Source organism: Dermacentor variabilis, chromosome 9 (assembly GCF_050947875.1).
Source record: "Dermacentor variabilis isolate Ectoservices chromosome 9, ASM5094787v1, whole genome shotgun sequence".
Taxonomy (NCBI): domain Eukaryota; kingdom Metazoa; phylum Arthropoda; class Arachnida; order Ixodida; family Ixodidae; genus Dermacentor; species Dermacentor variabilis.
The window spans coordinates 41,711,278-41,727,790 of NC_134576.1; the positions used below are offsets into that span (position 1 = coordinate 41,711,278).

The 16,513-nt window shown below is 45.2% G+C and overlaps 1 protein-coding gene across 1 annotated transcript in view; it reads right to left on the reverse strand.

Moving 5' to 3' along the window:
* Nucleotides 1-16,513, reverse strand: part of LOC142558312 (liver carboxylesterase 1-like) — a 150,517-nt gene that overhangs the window by 38,948 nt on the left and 95,056 nt on the right. The window contains exon 4 of the mRNA XM_075670461.1: nt 2,723-3,012. Coding sequence (XP_075526576.1) covers nt 2,723-3,012 — 290 coding nt within the window. The remainder of the gene's footprint in view (nt 1-2,722; nt 3,013-16,513) is intronic.

The window sequence follows — 16,513 nt, forward strand, 5'->3', positions numbered from 1 at the left end:
CAGTCAAACACGGAAACACAAAGACTGCTTCAGTGAAGCCGGGCCTAAGAACAATAAAGTCGCATTTTTATATCGTCGCCGACAATAATGTTCGTTTCGAATGGCATCTTTCCAAGAATACTTCCTTGCTTTAGCTTTGCAAGAACATTTTTGCCTCCATTTTAAATTATTGCCTTACTGTACACTTATTCTTCGACAGTCTTTCGACTTAGTCTGCAGCGCGTGCTCTCTCTGTGGTAGTTTGTTCGCGCAGTCATAAAACTGTTTACCGACATCTCTAAGTTACTGTAAGACAGTGGTCACGTTAACTACGTTAGATTAGTGGAAAGTGACCTTTCTAGAAAGCCTAGCACTTTCTGACAATATGTGCCGATCAGTACATGAACAGCCTAATAGCTGTTCAGCGTGGGTTTATCCCAGGCCGTTCGGCAACCTTTATGTAGCCACACATTGGAAGCGGTCGAGAACAGAAGTCGGCTCGGCAACGCTTACAGTGACCGAAGCGAAACGTTTGATGTTGTTAGTTATTGAAAAAAGTCCGAATCCAGTGTTTCCGCATCATTAATGCATTTGCTGCAAGGATCTCAGCGACTATTCTACGCCACCAACAGTTAGTCTTCAAGCGCGGACTTAGCGATCAGTGGAGTGTCACAGTCTCTGGCCCGGTTCAATTCTGTCTATTCTTAAATGATACATCCAAAGTCGTGCAGAACTCATCTTTCGGGCTTCATGCGGACGGCATAAAAATATTTAAAGAAATTTACAATCTTTGTGATTGTATTCTACTTCAACTAGACATATTCGCCTTTGCTGACTGGTGCGTGCAAAAAAAAAAAAACGGCAGTTGAACGACAAAAGGGCGGAAGACAGATATGCGCACGCAAGACAGGTGAATTTCGTTTCTGGGAAAGACAGTTTCTCCCGAGTAAGAAATTACAACCACCATCTTTGGTTCCAAGCTAACCTTCTCGCCTCAGATGGAGTGTATAAACACCAAGATGACTCGAGAGAATTAAAAAATGCAGGTGTGCTTCTTAAGCTGTACGCTCCCTTCTGCCGAACTTGGCTAGAATAGTCCACTTTATTCGGGAACATAAAATTCTGATCTAAAAAAAGATAGAGAATACCGAACTCAAATGAAATTTATGCCTATACAGCGATATTGGTGCTCCAGGTAGATCAGCCCTGAACTACCACCTCGCTCTCAATCCACGCTTGGTCTAGAATAACTGAACTGCAGACGCACAAAAACCAACCTTTCTTACTGAAGCTTGTAAAATGTTTCACTAATTGCGCCGAAATAGTAAATAGCATTAGTTTTGGAATTCCGGAAAAGATAACTAGGATGCCTAGGCATTTTCATGTATCTGTTTGTCGTGTCTCAACCAGTCCCTAGGCCAGGATTCTGCGGGCTGACAACGAACACTCACGCGAAAGTGACCTATATCGCAAACATACGCCCACTTTCCAAAGCGCATTCAAACCCTTTTAATGCACCACGAGGGACGTTCCGAAAGTATGTCGCGGCATTTTTCAAACGGAAACCTTATGGCAAAAAACGAACGCACCATGACATCATGAACTATACACCTTGCACTATTTTTCCACATGTCACCACTGACATTGCGACATTTGTCGTTGCGTGAAATCCGTTTGAAGCAACCACTCTGGTATAAGTCGGTGCCCTGCGATGCAAGGAATTGTTGCCCAGTCTGCTTCACCAAGTGACGTCTAGAGAATGCCGCTTTCAGTGCAGGGAACAGCTGCCCGTTCATACCGGATAACAGCACGCGGTTCCGTTGGCAATCACATCTTCAGCGCACGTTTGTCTGCCATCGTGATTTGCACTCGAATAACCTCAGGCACGCCGGTCTGCTGCTTCTCTAACTTCTTCGGTGCTCAGCGGATGCGTCATTCCCCTTCCCTGACGCTCCTTTCGTCGTTGAACCAGCAACAGGCGTGGATTCTTATGGCTATTGTTATTTTCACCTCGTGTACCATTTACTCTTTAAAAAAATGATGAAACTTACTTTCGGAGCGTCCCTCTTGTTTAAATATATATCAGTTGATGTTGGTTTTGTATGTCATTATGCCTACAATTGTGGTATAAAATGCGTACTTTGTGCGCTTGTTTCTTGAAGTGCATATATCCGTCGTGTTCCCTGCGGCAGTTACCAAGCGTCACGATGCATTTTCGTAGACTGCTTTGTTTCAACTTACTAGTTTGTGCGCACTATTAACCTGAACAAGCCGAAATTTGTTTGACCAAATCAACCCGTATTTTATTTACCGAACCAAATACTGAGTGGGTACATATGTATGTTATACCCACTTTCCTGTGCGCCAGTACCCAGACCAGCAGGTGGCTCCTGGACACATTGACAAAATTGATCGAATAATCGATTGGTGAATATGATGAAGTGCTGTTGTGGCTGCTTTCTGATAAGCCTATTCACGTGTATAGATTTCCGAAGGGACGTAGTACCCAGGGAACAAATTTTGTCTTTTGTCAGCCTAAAAAAAGAACGCGCAATTGCAGCAAGGTTTTTAAGCAACAAATGTTGGCCGGAAGCAAGGAAAGGGACGCGGCATCGCTGTGGTACGAATATTCGATGTCGCAATTTAACGGTGGCGGTGATTCCTAGATTTCACATTGGGAGCTTTCACGGCCTGAATTACGGCGTTGTGGGCACGATAAAAAAATGTCTCAGTGAGAGCGTACGTCGTTCGCAGGCACCGCGGATGTGTACACGGAGCCCTCGATGACAGCCCGCACCACGGACACGTTAAGCCTGCCGGCGGCCTGCACCAGCATGTAGGCGCCAGAGCCGTTGCCCGCCAGCATCAGGGCGGTAGGATCGGCGCCGAAAACGGCGGCGTTGTCCATCGCCCACCGCATGGCGGCCATCATGTCCTCTTCTGCGACGTCCCGGGTGAACCCGGGTGCCTTCTCTGGGTGCAGGAAGCCCAGCACGCCCATGCGCACGTTAGGCGCCATCACCACAACGCCACCTGGAGGAGCAGTTATGTTTTCTTTACTTATTCAACTACAAACAGCGCCCGAACTGGGCGTTATGTTAGAGTGGAAACAATACGAATATTGGTATTACACTAAACAATACTAAACACTATAGAAAAAACACTACTATACTCGAGGTCATCTTATTGATTTCACGAAAGCTTTGCACTGCACTGAGCCTTAATGGTATATTACATGCATAAATACACTGGAATAATATTTTATTACAAGCGCTTTCTCTGTACAGAATACGTGGTCAAGCTTCGGAACATTTCAGAACCTATTTGAAAAGCAGAAGCCAGGTGGAGTCCATAAGTGAAGGCCAGTACTTTTACTTGACATTTGAAAGCGGTGTACTACAAGACAGTGTTTTAATGCGAACGCATTATATCCCCACTACGATAACATCTGGCGTCGTTGGCGGCGTGACCGAGCGATGGTAACAAAAATCGCAGACGCCGAAAACAGCAAGAACACGTCAAAAATGCTTGGGTAAACGTCAAGTTTCTCAGGGAGATTCCTTTAAACAAAGTAAATTAATGGCTTTCGGAAGAAAATTTGATACAATGGGTCTGAGTGGGAATCGAAGCCGGCCTCCAGGAGTGTGAGACGAGCCCGCTTCCCCAAGGCCCCGGCGGTTCCGCGGTTATGGCTGACTAAAGGTGTGCATAGTGCGTGCGGCATTGGGCCCGTGACAGCGCAGCCAATGGGGACGAGGTGGTGCCACGTCATGAGTGTGCAAAATGAATGTATAAAATTAGAACAGTTCACCAAAGGGACTATATTACTTCCGTATTACGACACGTAAGCAGTGTCCCTGCCGAAATTTTGGGCCTGTTCTTATTTATTGATTTAGAAAAAGCTGAACGTGCCTAGTTGGTGCGCGTGCATGATTGCATTACGCTGAGTTTTAACGCTGAAAGAAAGAAAGAAAGAACACAAGACAAGGACGAATCCTTTCGTCTTTCGCCTAGTGTTCTATCTTCCAGCTTTAGAACTCCACGCGACGCATGATGAAATTATTTAATGTATTCGTGGAGGAACATTCGCGACACCGACACAGCACTTAGTTTTGTTTTATGAGCTGAACATAGCACTGTTTTCCTCTGGGGTCAAGATGCGGACGTTTGGGTAGGGAGGTACTTAAAAAGCTTTTTTCTTTTATGTGACAGCAAAATGGACTTCGAGTACACTCGACTAACACAAAAACCATTACGTTACTTGCAAGAAACAAATCAATGAGGATCAATCGCGCCGTTTGTTATGCCAGACGGAAGATCGAATTCGTCGAGCAGCATAAAATACTAGGCGTCACTTTCACTGCTTCTTTCGCTTGGTTGGACACGGAAGAAATCATGCAGAAAGCTATCTTTAGCATCTGGACTGGTGGCACGTTGTCAAGTAGATTTTTTTCCAAATCTGTGAAGATTCAAATATATTTAGTAGAGCGGTTTGCTGGGCCAGTTGTTGCATGGTGAACGTATAATGGTTTCCAGCAAGTACGCACGCGAGCACAAGAAGTAGAAACAGACAGGACAATTCTGGATTGTCCTGTCTGTTTCTACTTCTTGTGCTCGCGTCCGTACTTGCTGGAAACCATTATACATTCAAATATATCGTACGGCGTTCAAGGCACAAACCAACTACTGCAGCCTTGTATGAACAACTACTACTAACGAGAAGAAAGGAAACCGATGGCCCAATCTTTATTAGACCAGTTTTTATAAGAAACCAACAAAGACACCAATGACAGAATAGGAGAAATTACATGTACTTCATACCTGAATTAAAGCAATGATAAATTGAGGCCTATGAAAGTGGATGAAGAAACAACTGGCCGCAGGTGGGACATGAACCCACGTCTTCGCATTACGCATGCTATGTTCTTATCGTTGAGTTATCGCGGCGCCGTTTTGCGATACACTTTGTAGGCTATTTATGCTTATTTACTATAACTAAATTTGGGAGTGTTAGTCAGCGCTACACATCACGGCCTTGACGGTGGTTGTGGAACAGGCTTTCTTTTTTGTCGCAGGCGGCATGTGTACGTGATATTTTTTAGTAAACGCAACTGGTTAATAGAACCACACATGCTACTTCAAGGCATCAATGCTGCCGTATCGAGGCCTCGCCATGTAATGAACGAGGAGAAAGGAAACCGAGGGCCCGATTTTGATTACTTATATCATAAGAAGCCAACAAATAAAGGCACCAATGAATTGTTAAGAGCATCGCACGCGTAATGTTAACTCGTGGGTTCGTGCCCCACCTGCGGCCAATTCTTTCTGGCTAGGTTTTCGTTTCTTCTGCGCGCGTAGAAGAGGTTCGCGTAGACCAACAAATTGATATAGCCCGGCGCCGAGCGACGCTCGCCCGCGCGCCGATAACGTCGGAATACAAAAGGCGCGTTTATATTCCGACGTTATGTGTGCGCCTCTTTGCTGTGACGTCAACATCACCTAGCAACGTTATCAGCAGTTGCGTCCTGGGCGCGCTATGGGCAGGACGCCCAATGTGCGCGCCCTCCGAGAGAGACGGGCGCGAAGGCGGCGGGAAGCGGGCTGATAGCGCGTCGGGCCTGGACTGTGCGTAGCCCCCTGCGGCGCCGCGATAGATCAACTGGTAAAAGCATCGCACGCGTAATGTGAAGGCGTGGGTTCGTGCCCCACCTGCGGCCAATTGTCTTTTCTTCCATTCACTTGCACTCGTATTAGTTTATCATTTCTTTAATTCAATGAGTACATGTAATTTCGCAGTGCCATTCTTAGTGTCTTTGTTGGCTTTTTACGATACAACTACTACAACGGTAGACAATATGAGAACGGACATGCCGCAAAAAAAAAAAAATATATTTCCTACTTATTACACGTCGGCGCTGTGTTTCATACCTGTCACATTACTGCCTATTGTGAGATGAATAACTGCCATTTCTTACGCTAGTTCTATTTTTTGACCAGCTAGCTCTTTTTGTGAATTGCGATTGTACGTACAACGTGATAACAATCCTCCGTAGATGGCATAAGCACAGGAAACAGAATGGGGCCTATACCCCAATTCCGCAGGAACTACAATTTACAAGCGCTTGAGCGAAATTTGCCCAGTATATTAAATAATCATCAATATACAAATGACTTCATATTGAAAGAAATAAAGGAATATTTTATGAGTATATAGCTTTATAGTATATACTGGTTATATTCAGGTTGCTAAAACATTTATATTACTGTGTGCACTAGACGGCAGCTATCCCGACTTTCCAATCTGCATCCTTCAAAGCTAAAAAGCTCTTCGCGACCCGTTGCGCGGCCCTTTCTTTGCGGGGATTTTGCGGGCTTTTTTTCAGCCTTGTGAAAACTTCTACGTAGCACGTATTGAGCACCAGAAAGCTGGATGGAGAATTTTCGAGGCTGGTCTACAACTTTTTCTCTGAATACAATGTTTGAGAAGTTGAGTTATTTTTAACTAGATGTGTAATTAGAAGAAATACAAAAGAGTCTCACTTTCTCCAAGCGACGACAAGCAACAATATCTTGGTTCTGTTGAGCTATGTGGGAATTACACATTTTTATATTTTGGCTATACGAAAGCTACGTGAGACATCAAGCATATTACGCAAATGTTATAAATGTAGCCAAAGCGAAACTTCGTTTCAGTTAACCGTTACATAGTGGCTGCAATGTTACGCCGACCACCTGCCATGCTTTTCGTATGGATGATGTCCAGGCCGTCGGTTTTGATTTTTGCAGGCTTACCTAATACAGACTGCTCCCCCCCCCCTTTTTTTTTCAGATTGTCCGCGCTTTCAAGCGGTTATCGCAACTTTGTTGTGGAGTTTGTTTTGATTTAACCTATCGTGCACGAATGTAAGCCAAATGACTGTGCAGCAGTTAGTATTTTATATGCGGATATTGAAGCCGGTTAAAAGAAACGATCCAGAGGAACGACATCGGGGAGAGCATAGTAAAAGCGTCCAGCGAGAATATGCCACGTATTTCAAAATTAGCTTTGACACAGGTGCGAGCAGCACATTTTATATACATGGCTAATTAGAATAACGAACCGAGCTATTGAGGGAACACAAGAAAAGAAACACTAAGCTTCGAACTTAAGAACTGCTCCAAACAACTACACTTTGCGCCACACGCACACTTCAGGTTCGAATCTCACTCAGCTCAGGTATTCGAATCTCACTCGACGCGCAAGATCTGTGACGTGCGAGGACGGACGCTGAATCCGTGATTGGCGCAAGGTGAAAACCTGCACAAGTTGATCTGGTCTCAAATATGAACGAAAAGAAGAAAATAGACCATTCTTTATCGACTTTCAAAGCACGCTTATTTCCGTCTGCTATGCAAACGGAAATAAACATTCTAAGTATGTGAAGCGTTACCGAAACGTTGCTTTTTTCACCTGGACCGAGAACAATACAGCCATGACGCCAACGTAGTAAATACAGATTTGTCTTCTTGTGACTCGGTCGCTGACTTGTAACGTGATTCTCCCTCGGTAAGTACTTCATCTGAAAATTGCATATTTCCACGACATTTCGGCCAAGTCAACTTTAACGTGATTTGGCCCTCGCAACCGGATTTCGCAACGCGCGCATCGTTTTGTCGATTTATCGTGACTTAACCAAGCGCTCCCTTAATTTTAGACCTGAGTGTCGTGTTTACATGTCAATGCATGGAAGAAACGAATTTGCATGACATGAATGCTTCGATAAACTCAATAGAATGAGTAATCCTATGGATAATGTTTTAAGCTCCCGGCACGCATGGCCGTCCTGCAACTATATGTATACGACAATCTATAAGTTATCTTGTGGCTGCGCGCGTCTCCCCACACCAACTTTCAAAGTTCGCCAGCATCTCCGTGAGGACAGATACACTATTCTTTCGAGGTGTTTAGATGATTAAACCCGAAATTCTTTCGCCTTGCCTCTGTGCAAATTTCTAATGGGCCAGAAACTGGCAATTCCAACAACGCATTTAGTTCATTTTAACTCGCGTAACATTGTCCAGTTGCCACTTTGACCACTCCAAGGTTTGTTTACATTAAAGATTCTGCATCGCTTGGTTTTACAGGTGCGTACGCAGTTCGCGCGCATGCCTTTGCTACAAAATGTTTGAGCTGCCCAGATAACTGGACGCACGAGCACGCTCACACACGCGCGCGAAAACACACCCACACCCACCCACACGACGGCCCACACCGGGCTGATAGGCTTTGCCGTCCCTGCTAATTCGCGAGCTGCAGGAAAGATTTTGCCACGCTTGAAAAAAAGTGGTAAGGATCCGGTGAATATGTGAGTAGGGGTTACAGTGGAAAGTAGTGTGTGATACGGCACATTCACGCGCTTTGTCCCAGATTAAAGAAACAAGAGTCTAGATACGGCGTACAAGTAATTTGCTCAGCCGAGAATAAAGAAAATCCGATGTGCCCACTAGAACAGGAGAAGGTAGGTAAGAAGCAAACCAGAAGTTGCCAAGTAAAGCACTGTGAGAAATTTGTCTCCCATAGCGAAGGCATAGCCTGCAATTGTTTTGTGTGCGTGAACTTCGCACACGTGTGATAACATGTCACCATATCAGCACGCACGCTCTTCTATTATACAGAGTTTCCTAGCTAACGTTAGCCGAGCTGTAAAAAAAAAAAGAAACAACTGGCAGCTTTGCCTGAAAGGCCAGGCATCGATTTCTACAGAAAATCAGTGAATAGCTATACTAAAGTAAGGATAATAATTTAATCGGCCGCATAAGGTTGTAAACATAGGCATACTAACTAAATTACCAAGCATGGTGTCACATTCGCAAGCAAACACGAACGCATCTCACTGGATGACCGCGGAAACTTGTGGCGAAAAAAAGCTGGAGTGAGTAAGCGCGGCAGCAGCAGCGGGCGAATTAACATTCGTGATGCCGCTCGCATCAACGCGAACTAAGCGAAAACACAGCGCGCGGCGGACTCTGTACGCGCCGCAGATGGCTTTCATCATACAGGCAGCCCCCGCACACTCTCACGTTCCAGCGATCGCCATAGAGGGAGAAAAAATCTACCGCGGGGCGTTCCAGCATGAAGTGCGCAAGTGTAGCTACTGTAATTTGATCCCATGCTTTAATTCCTAACTCTTTTGGCTAGGGGCGCTCAACGAGGCTAAATATTTGACCTATACATGTACATATAATAACCGACAAACAACATGTCACGTATAACATATGTCATTTGATGCAAAATAAGCAGACATTTTTTTTTTACTGGACTTCTTTAATTAAAGTACGTGCTTTATTACTTGAATAAAGGTTTTGAGGATTCTATGACGTGTGATAAACAACAACCGATTGGTTTTGGCTGCAGTCCGCGCCGGCACGTAATCAATTCAAATTGTACAGCTGTGATATTTGCGAACGGGGTGGTCTTTTCCTTTAAGCAGGTTCACGCAGGTTCGTTTTAATTGTATAAAGATAATATCTGAGCAAGTTCATGCGCCAAACATTCGACGGCCGCCACCGAGCGAACGTGTTTAAAGGCGGTGAACTTCATCAGCTGGTGGCGTTTCACTGGCATAACGGTGGCATGCACGGCTTCTTTGTTTTTGTACGCCTCCATTGTTTGTCGTATCCCCATATTTCTTCCACCAATCTTCCAATCACATCTTACTGATCTCTATTGCGGACATGTTTACTTTGTTCCTCCTGTCGCTGAATCCAAGGGCTCCAATGAGGCCAGAGATGCCTAAAACTACCGCTGTGCACATATCTTCACATTCTATTAAAACATGCTCCGTCGTTTCCCTAGCTTTGCCGCAGCAATCACATGCTTCTTCCTTGTTGTATCTCGCTTTATAAGTGTGTGTTCTAAGGCATCCCGATCTCGCTTCGAAAAGTGACGAGCGTCCCTTTAAGTTATCATTAATTGTTTCTTTCCTTATTTTATTTTTCCACTTATGTTACTCATAGCAGGTTTGTTTTCCATTGCCGCCACTTATGAGATAATCTCAGTCTCACTGAGTTTGCGCTTGACGTTACTTGTCTCCATGTTAATATACGGATCGCGTACTTGCTGGTCAGCTTCCTAGTTCTTTTTCCTCCACTGTGAATCTGTCTTTTCTGTACAAATACCTGAACACTCTCCCAGCCCATTTATTTCTTCCATGCTGCTCAGCCATTTTTTCATAATCAATATTGCTGTGAGCTTCCCTCACTTCAAAACTTTCTAGCCCATATCCCCCCCGCACAGTTTCATTTCTAGTCTTCCCCTGAACGCCCAATGCGAGGCGTCAAACTGACTTTTGGTTGCGATGCAGTCCCCATTGTACCCCTGATTTCTAGCAAAGAATTGCATTTCCAAAATTAAGTCCGGGAACCATTACACATTTCCACATACCCTGGAGCACATCGTACCTATTGTATCCTCATAGCCTTCTGTGTTTGATTATGGCCGTATTTACCTTCCCCTTCACTGTTATTGTTATTTCCTGTTTTTCCATATATCGATTGCCTTCGTTTATCCATATACCAAGGTGTTTTATATTCTTTTAAGCGATTTATTTTCTGGCCCTACATTGACCTCTGTTCACTGTTTTTTTAAATACCATAACATCTAATTTTTAACGCTAATTACAGACTAGAATACTCGCCTTCTTTTCCACAGATATTAGCGAGACGTTGCCTATCCCTTTGCTTGTTGGCAAGCAACACAATGCCGCCCGCATAAAACAAACCTGGAAGCTGCTCCTTTATTACTGTAACCACCTGTTTCTATGAGAGATTAAAGCCGACATTACTTCCTTCTAGCGCACTTCCTATCCTCACCATGTACATCATAAACAGCAATGGGGATAAAGGGCACCCCAGCATCGGTCCCTTGTTGATATCAACTTTCTCCTCGCTCCTCATCCCTTTCCATTCAACGCAAGCGGTATTTTCAAGGTAAATCTCTCTCAAAAGCTGTAGACAATCGTCGCTTAAGCCTTCGCCTTCCAGAATACCCCACAAAATGTTGCGGTCTACGTTGCCATACGCTCCTGTAATGTCTAAAAAGGCCACATATAACGGTCTGCTTTCAGCATTTTAAAATCGTGTACACTTAGTAAGAACAAATAAGGTATGATCTAAACGCCTACCTATTCTGAAGCCATTCTGAAGTTCTCCCAAAATGCCATTATTCTCTGTCCATGCTTGAATCTTTAATTTGATTGCCTGCATTGCTAGCCTGTATATTACCAATGTAATGGTCAACGGTCTGTACGAGTGAATTGTTTGTCCCCCTTACATTTATAAATTAAGTTCATTCTACTTTGTCGCCAACTGTCTCGTATTCGCCTATCTTTTAATGTTTTTTACTGCTTTCAACAGAGTTTCGCTACTTTTTGGTCCTAGTTCATTATTCAGCCTAACGGAAACCTCGTCTAGCCCTGTGGCTGTGCGCGTAGGAATTTTCTCTTCGGCTTTCTTCCTGTTGAAATTTGTCAGCACCAGCTACTTTTCCACCTGGGTCTCTATCATGCTCTTTCTTTTCTTCAAATGCAACCTCGTCATTGCCTTGAAAATATTCGGCTGTTATTTTTCGGATGTAATTTATTGCCGCTTCTCCTTCCACTCAGTTTTCATCTTCGTCTAAGATATGTTGTTGTATTGTTGTTGACTTCGTGCCTAATAATTTATGTGGTTCCAAAATATTCTAGGTGCGGCCTTCTATTTCTCACGTATTTCTCACAACCAACGTTCCCTTCCACCTTTTAATTTTGCTTGCACCAGTATTTGAATCACAGACTTTTTCTCCCGGTATATTTACCATTTACTGGTTACTTCATCCTGCGGCAACTGCGCCTTCTTTGCCTGCCTGTGCTCTCGGGAGGGTTTCTGTCGTTTGGCGATCGCTTCTCGTATCTCCCTGTTCCACCAGCCTTTGGGTTTTTTCCTTTCTAACGAACATGCTTCTCTTTCCGTATTTCTGTCGTTTTTGCGCGTAGAAGCTTACTATATTCCCACTCTTTGCTTGACCATTTGCCAAGTTCTTCCTCGACACTGTAACTATTTTTGTTATTGGTTCAGCGTTAAAATTCGAACTGGCGATTCTTGCTGCTTACTCTCTTTCCAAACTACATATCCCATTTTAAATATGATACGTCTATGGGAACTCGCTATGCTGCTTTGCCCTTCCTTATCAATCACCATTTCTCTCAACTTATCATGAAGTGCTTCTGTCATTAGGGAGTATTCTATGGTCGATTTTCCCGCTTCCCACGTGATCTACCCGTCACACTTATGCCCTGTATTCACGATAGTGAGGTTATGTTGCTCACAGTGATATAGCACTGACTTCCCGTTGTGGTTTGGTATAGCCATGTAGATCCTGTATGTGGACATTCATGTCACCTAATAGGATAATTTTGGCATTATTCTCGAAAACCCTAATATCAGCACTTAGCCATGGCACTAACTCGAGATTCTCATTGCTGCAATTATTTCCGGTTGACAATATGTTACGCCCAGCCAAGTTTTTTTCCCCACTCATTGTAACTGATAACCAAAGATGCTTTTGACATTTTGAATTTACTATTTCCCATTTGTCTGCCTGACGGATGAGCATTCGGACTCTCCCTCACTTTCTTTCCGACGTAGTTCTGCTGCAACCTTCCCAAACATAGTTATCAATTACTGGTGACTCTTCCGAGTGTCTAAGGTGAGTTTCTCTAACCGCACACACCCACATTTGTTCTCTATCTACCTGCTTCTCTGTTCGTGTAAGCTATGGTTGGGCGTCGCGTTTACGAATGCCTGGGCGTTCCTGATAGAGATGGCCGATACCGCAGCATGTGACGATTGCGCCGACGCGGAAACAATTCATGTTCTTTGCCAGTGCCCGCAGCACAGTGTGCAGAGACAATCGCTTTCAGTCGTGCTCAACCAGTTGGGCGACCAGACTCTATCAGAAAAAGAATTTTGAAATGTCGACGTCACTTAACATCGCATCAGAAGGCCGTGCAAGCAGCAAGCGCTTCTTGAGATCGACCGGCCTGTGTGAACGCGTGTGATCGGAATGCCTTTTCTGTTACCTGTTTTTCTTTTTCCTTCGTTTTTTTGTAGCTTTCTTTCTCCTCTCGCTTTTTGGCGTTTTGACAGCCCCTATATCCCAGACCCAGCGCAGCGTAGCAAACCGAAAACTTGCCTCTGGTTAATCTCCCTGCCTTCTTTCCCCTCTCTCTCACTGTGCTTTAACTCTACCCACTTATCCTTTCTTTGGTCGCCCTGCATATTTACGTAGCGCATTGGATGATGAGCTGTCTTCTTTGTTTTCCTCCTTTTTTGTTATTGACGGGAGTGCTATTCTGAGGTTTCCCTAGGGGACTTTCTTCATTACTACTTACACTGGCCTCCTGAACCGCCGTGCCACCCCATCCCTTCCAAAAAAAAAAGAAGCAGCAGCGCGACCAACAAGTCGCCAGCCCACTTCTCGTCCGAGCCTGTAATTGAAGTCGATCCCGACTCGTTCCAAACCACGACTCCTTCTCACTTCTCTCTTTACTTCTACAAGCTCGAAACCTTTCTCTCGGCTCATTGTCCATATAGCCTCATTAGCAGTCACAACGTCTCTTTGTACGTTACTGTTACGTACAGGCGCTTCCGGCACCATGCACAGCACGATCCGAACCTGAGGGGGACAGCTCGCGCAAGTCATCTACCCACTTCGCCTAGGACTGAGCTAATGCTGTCCCTTTTCTGCTACGGACGCCGTTTAGTCCACATGCTACTACGACAAGGCTGCGTCCGTAGGCATTTCCAGCGTACTTTGTTTTTGCTCGCTCCATGACAGCGCCCAATGCCAGCCCTGGAAATTTCCCTACTGCCACTCTTTTGTCGCGTTTCACCCTCTCCACAATTGCATATGAGCACCTAGCCAGGATTCAGTCGCCCGCAATAGTCACCTTTTCACTCCCTCCTACTGCCGAGGCCTCTCCCTGGTTCCCTTTGTTATCCTTTACCGCGTGATTTGGACTTGACAAGGGGCATTGCCCCTGTGTTCCTGCTTTTCCTTTGTGGCCGCCTCAAGGTAGGTGCAGTTCTGTCCAGCTATCCTCTACCCACGTCGCACGCATTCCACGTGCTCTGCTGATACTCTCTGCCCTGTTACGTTGGGGTGATGCGTTTCATTGTCACGACCATACTCGTCCACGATGGCCACCCTGTTCAGCTTTTTCACGGCTGCTTCAAGTCTTTGTTCCACCGCTTTCCGGTAGATTGGACGACACATGGTAGACCGGATGATAGCCCGTGTTAGCTTTGAAAGACCTTGTCGACGGGTTCAATCAGTGCTTTCAGTCAGTCAACGCGCTGAGCGAGTGTATCAAGAGCATCGCTTTTTTTCCGCGCAAGCGTATCTGGCCATCTCTTCAAATCGGCAGTGTTTGTTTGAGGCCCTGAATCAAGCGAACGAGGAAGGCGCCTGGAGGTTAAAAAATCGCGCGCCGGGGATAGCGGGAAATAACACTGAATAGCCCAGGAGCGCTGAGTGAAATATTGAAGGATCTGATATCCCGGCGATGTTGGACGGCAGCGAGTTCCACTCGTTTATACACAGTGCTAAAGGCGAATTTTGCTACTTCTTTGTCCGAGTGTAAATGGGTGATACTTAGTGCGCATTAATAAAGGGAAAATCACATATCCACCCGTTCGTTGCAATTGCTACAAAGGAAGCCCATACGGGTTCTTCGAAAGAAAAGCCTAGCAGCGGAAGAAAATTAATCCTGGCCCTGGACTCGAACCCAGGACCACCGCCTTTCCGGGGCAGGCGCTCTACCATCTGAGCTAACCAGGCGGCTAGCTGATGGCAGGGCGAAGTCGAATTTGTCAACAACTCGAAGCAAAGGCAAGAGTTTGATGGAATAGTTCTGCGGAAACCCGCAATGTGGAGAGAAGTAATTAATAAACGGAAAATCAGACATCCACCCGTTCGTAGCAATTGCTACAAAGGAAACCCATGATCGAGACGGGTTGAAGTATGAGGGGCTGAAGAAATGTTGCGATTGGGCGAACGTTGTGTTGCTGTGGTAAATTGAGTAAAACAAAAATGACAGTCGAGTATGTCGCCGGCGCATTAAAAGACTAGCTAGATGACCAAGCTGCGCATGACAAGCGTAGCTAGACATAGGGAATATCTTTTCCCTAACAATGTTGTGCATATTAAAGTCCAATAATTGCCTTGATTCCTTTTCTCGGAAAGTCCATTACTTCACCTGGGACAGGTGCAGCTTTTAAAAGAAACATACTTATTCCGTTGGACAGTTTTCACTTTTGCAACAGTGCATAAAGAATATTTGATAATTTTTCTCTTACATGAATGTTCCTGAATATGTATGTCTACGTATCTCAGATTTACCTAGAAGTGCACTGGGCATCTGCAGCTCTTTGCGCCACGCAGTTAATAAACCTGGTTTATTTCAATATATTCTTATGTTATTTTTGATCACTGTTCCTGATCATTATTCCACCAAGAAGAAGCGCGCGTATAACAACACGAAATCAATAAAATTTTCCTACGTAGCTTCACGTTGCAGGTAAGCGGCTTGTGGTAAAAATTACGTGGTACTTCTATAAAACAGTGCGAAAGCAGCAGTTCAGCTGGCTAAATCAACAATTGGTAGCGACCGACAAGAGCCGCGGACGCACCAGAGCCAGTAAAGCCATAAAAAATTTTACTAGATACACTTTCTGCGAGGAAAACTGGGCGTCTGCCAGCGTCCGCGCCAACCGTCTGCCAACCGCGCTAGCAGACGACGCACTTAACAACGACAGAAAAATTGAAGACGTCGTGTTGTATGACACATGCCTGAAATATGTATAAGCAGCAAAAAGGTGTTAATAAACATTTGATGTGGAGATAAAGCCCCATTACAAGAGCGTACGCGCGCAATCGGTCTTAATGCCCGCAGCGAAATTAAGTTGAATATGCCGCGAAGCGCTTCTTCGCCCCAATGCTGTTCGCTCGTAGAGCCCTCGCACAATTTTTCTACTCGTGGCGCATCAGCGGGAATGCACCGGTCGGCCCACTCGGCCATTGTCTAGTACACTCTAGTTATCATCGCTGAATTTGCGTTGGATAGACAGCACGAAGATCGCTTCGCTCGCTGCTGCTTCCGCAATTCCTCACGCCAGCGTTTTGACGACAAGAGTCTGCGGTCACCGAGTACGGAAACTTGCTGTGTGTCTGCGCGCACTGACACCATGCTAGTTGGTTTAAATAGTAAGCGAATGTTTACAACTGGGTGTTCTACTACGGTGGTTGCTGCGTGTGGCACGGCCGCGCGCCCTCCCTTGAATACAATTTGTGATGCGGACAGTGCATATGCGTCAACGCGCACCGAAGGCCGATAGTGTCGTGTGCACTGTAGCAACCGTGCACTTGCGCGTCACCAGCGTTTACGAAGTGAAACGTCACTATGACTTTTTTGTCCTTGTTCTGTTATTTGTAGTCTTTCTTTCTTTATGATCCTAC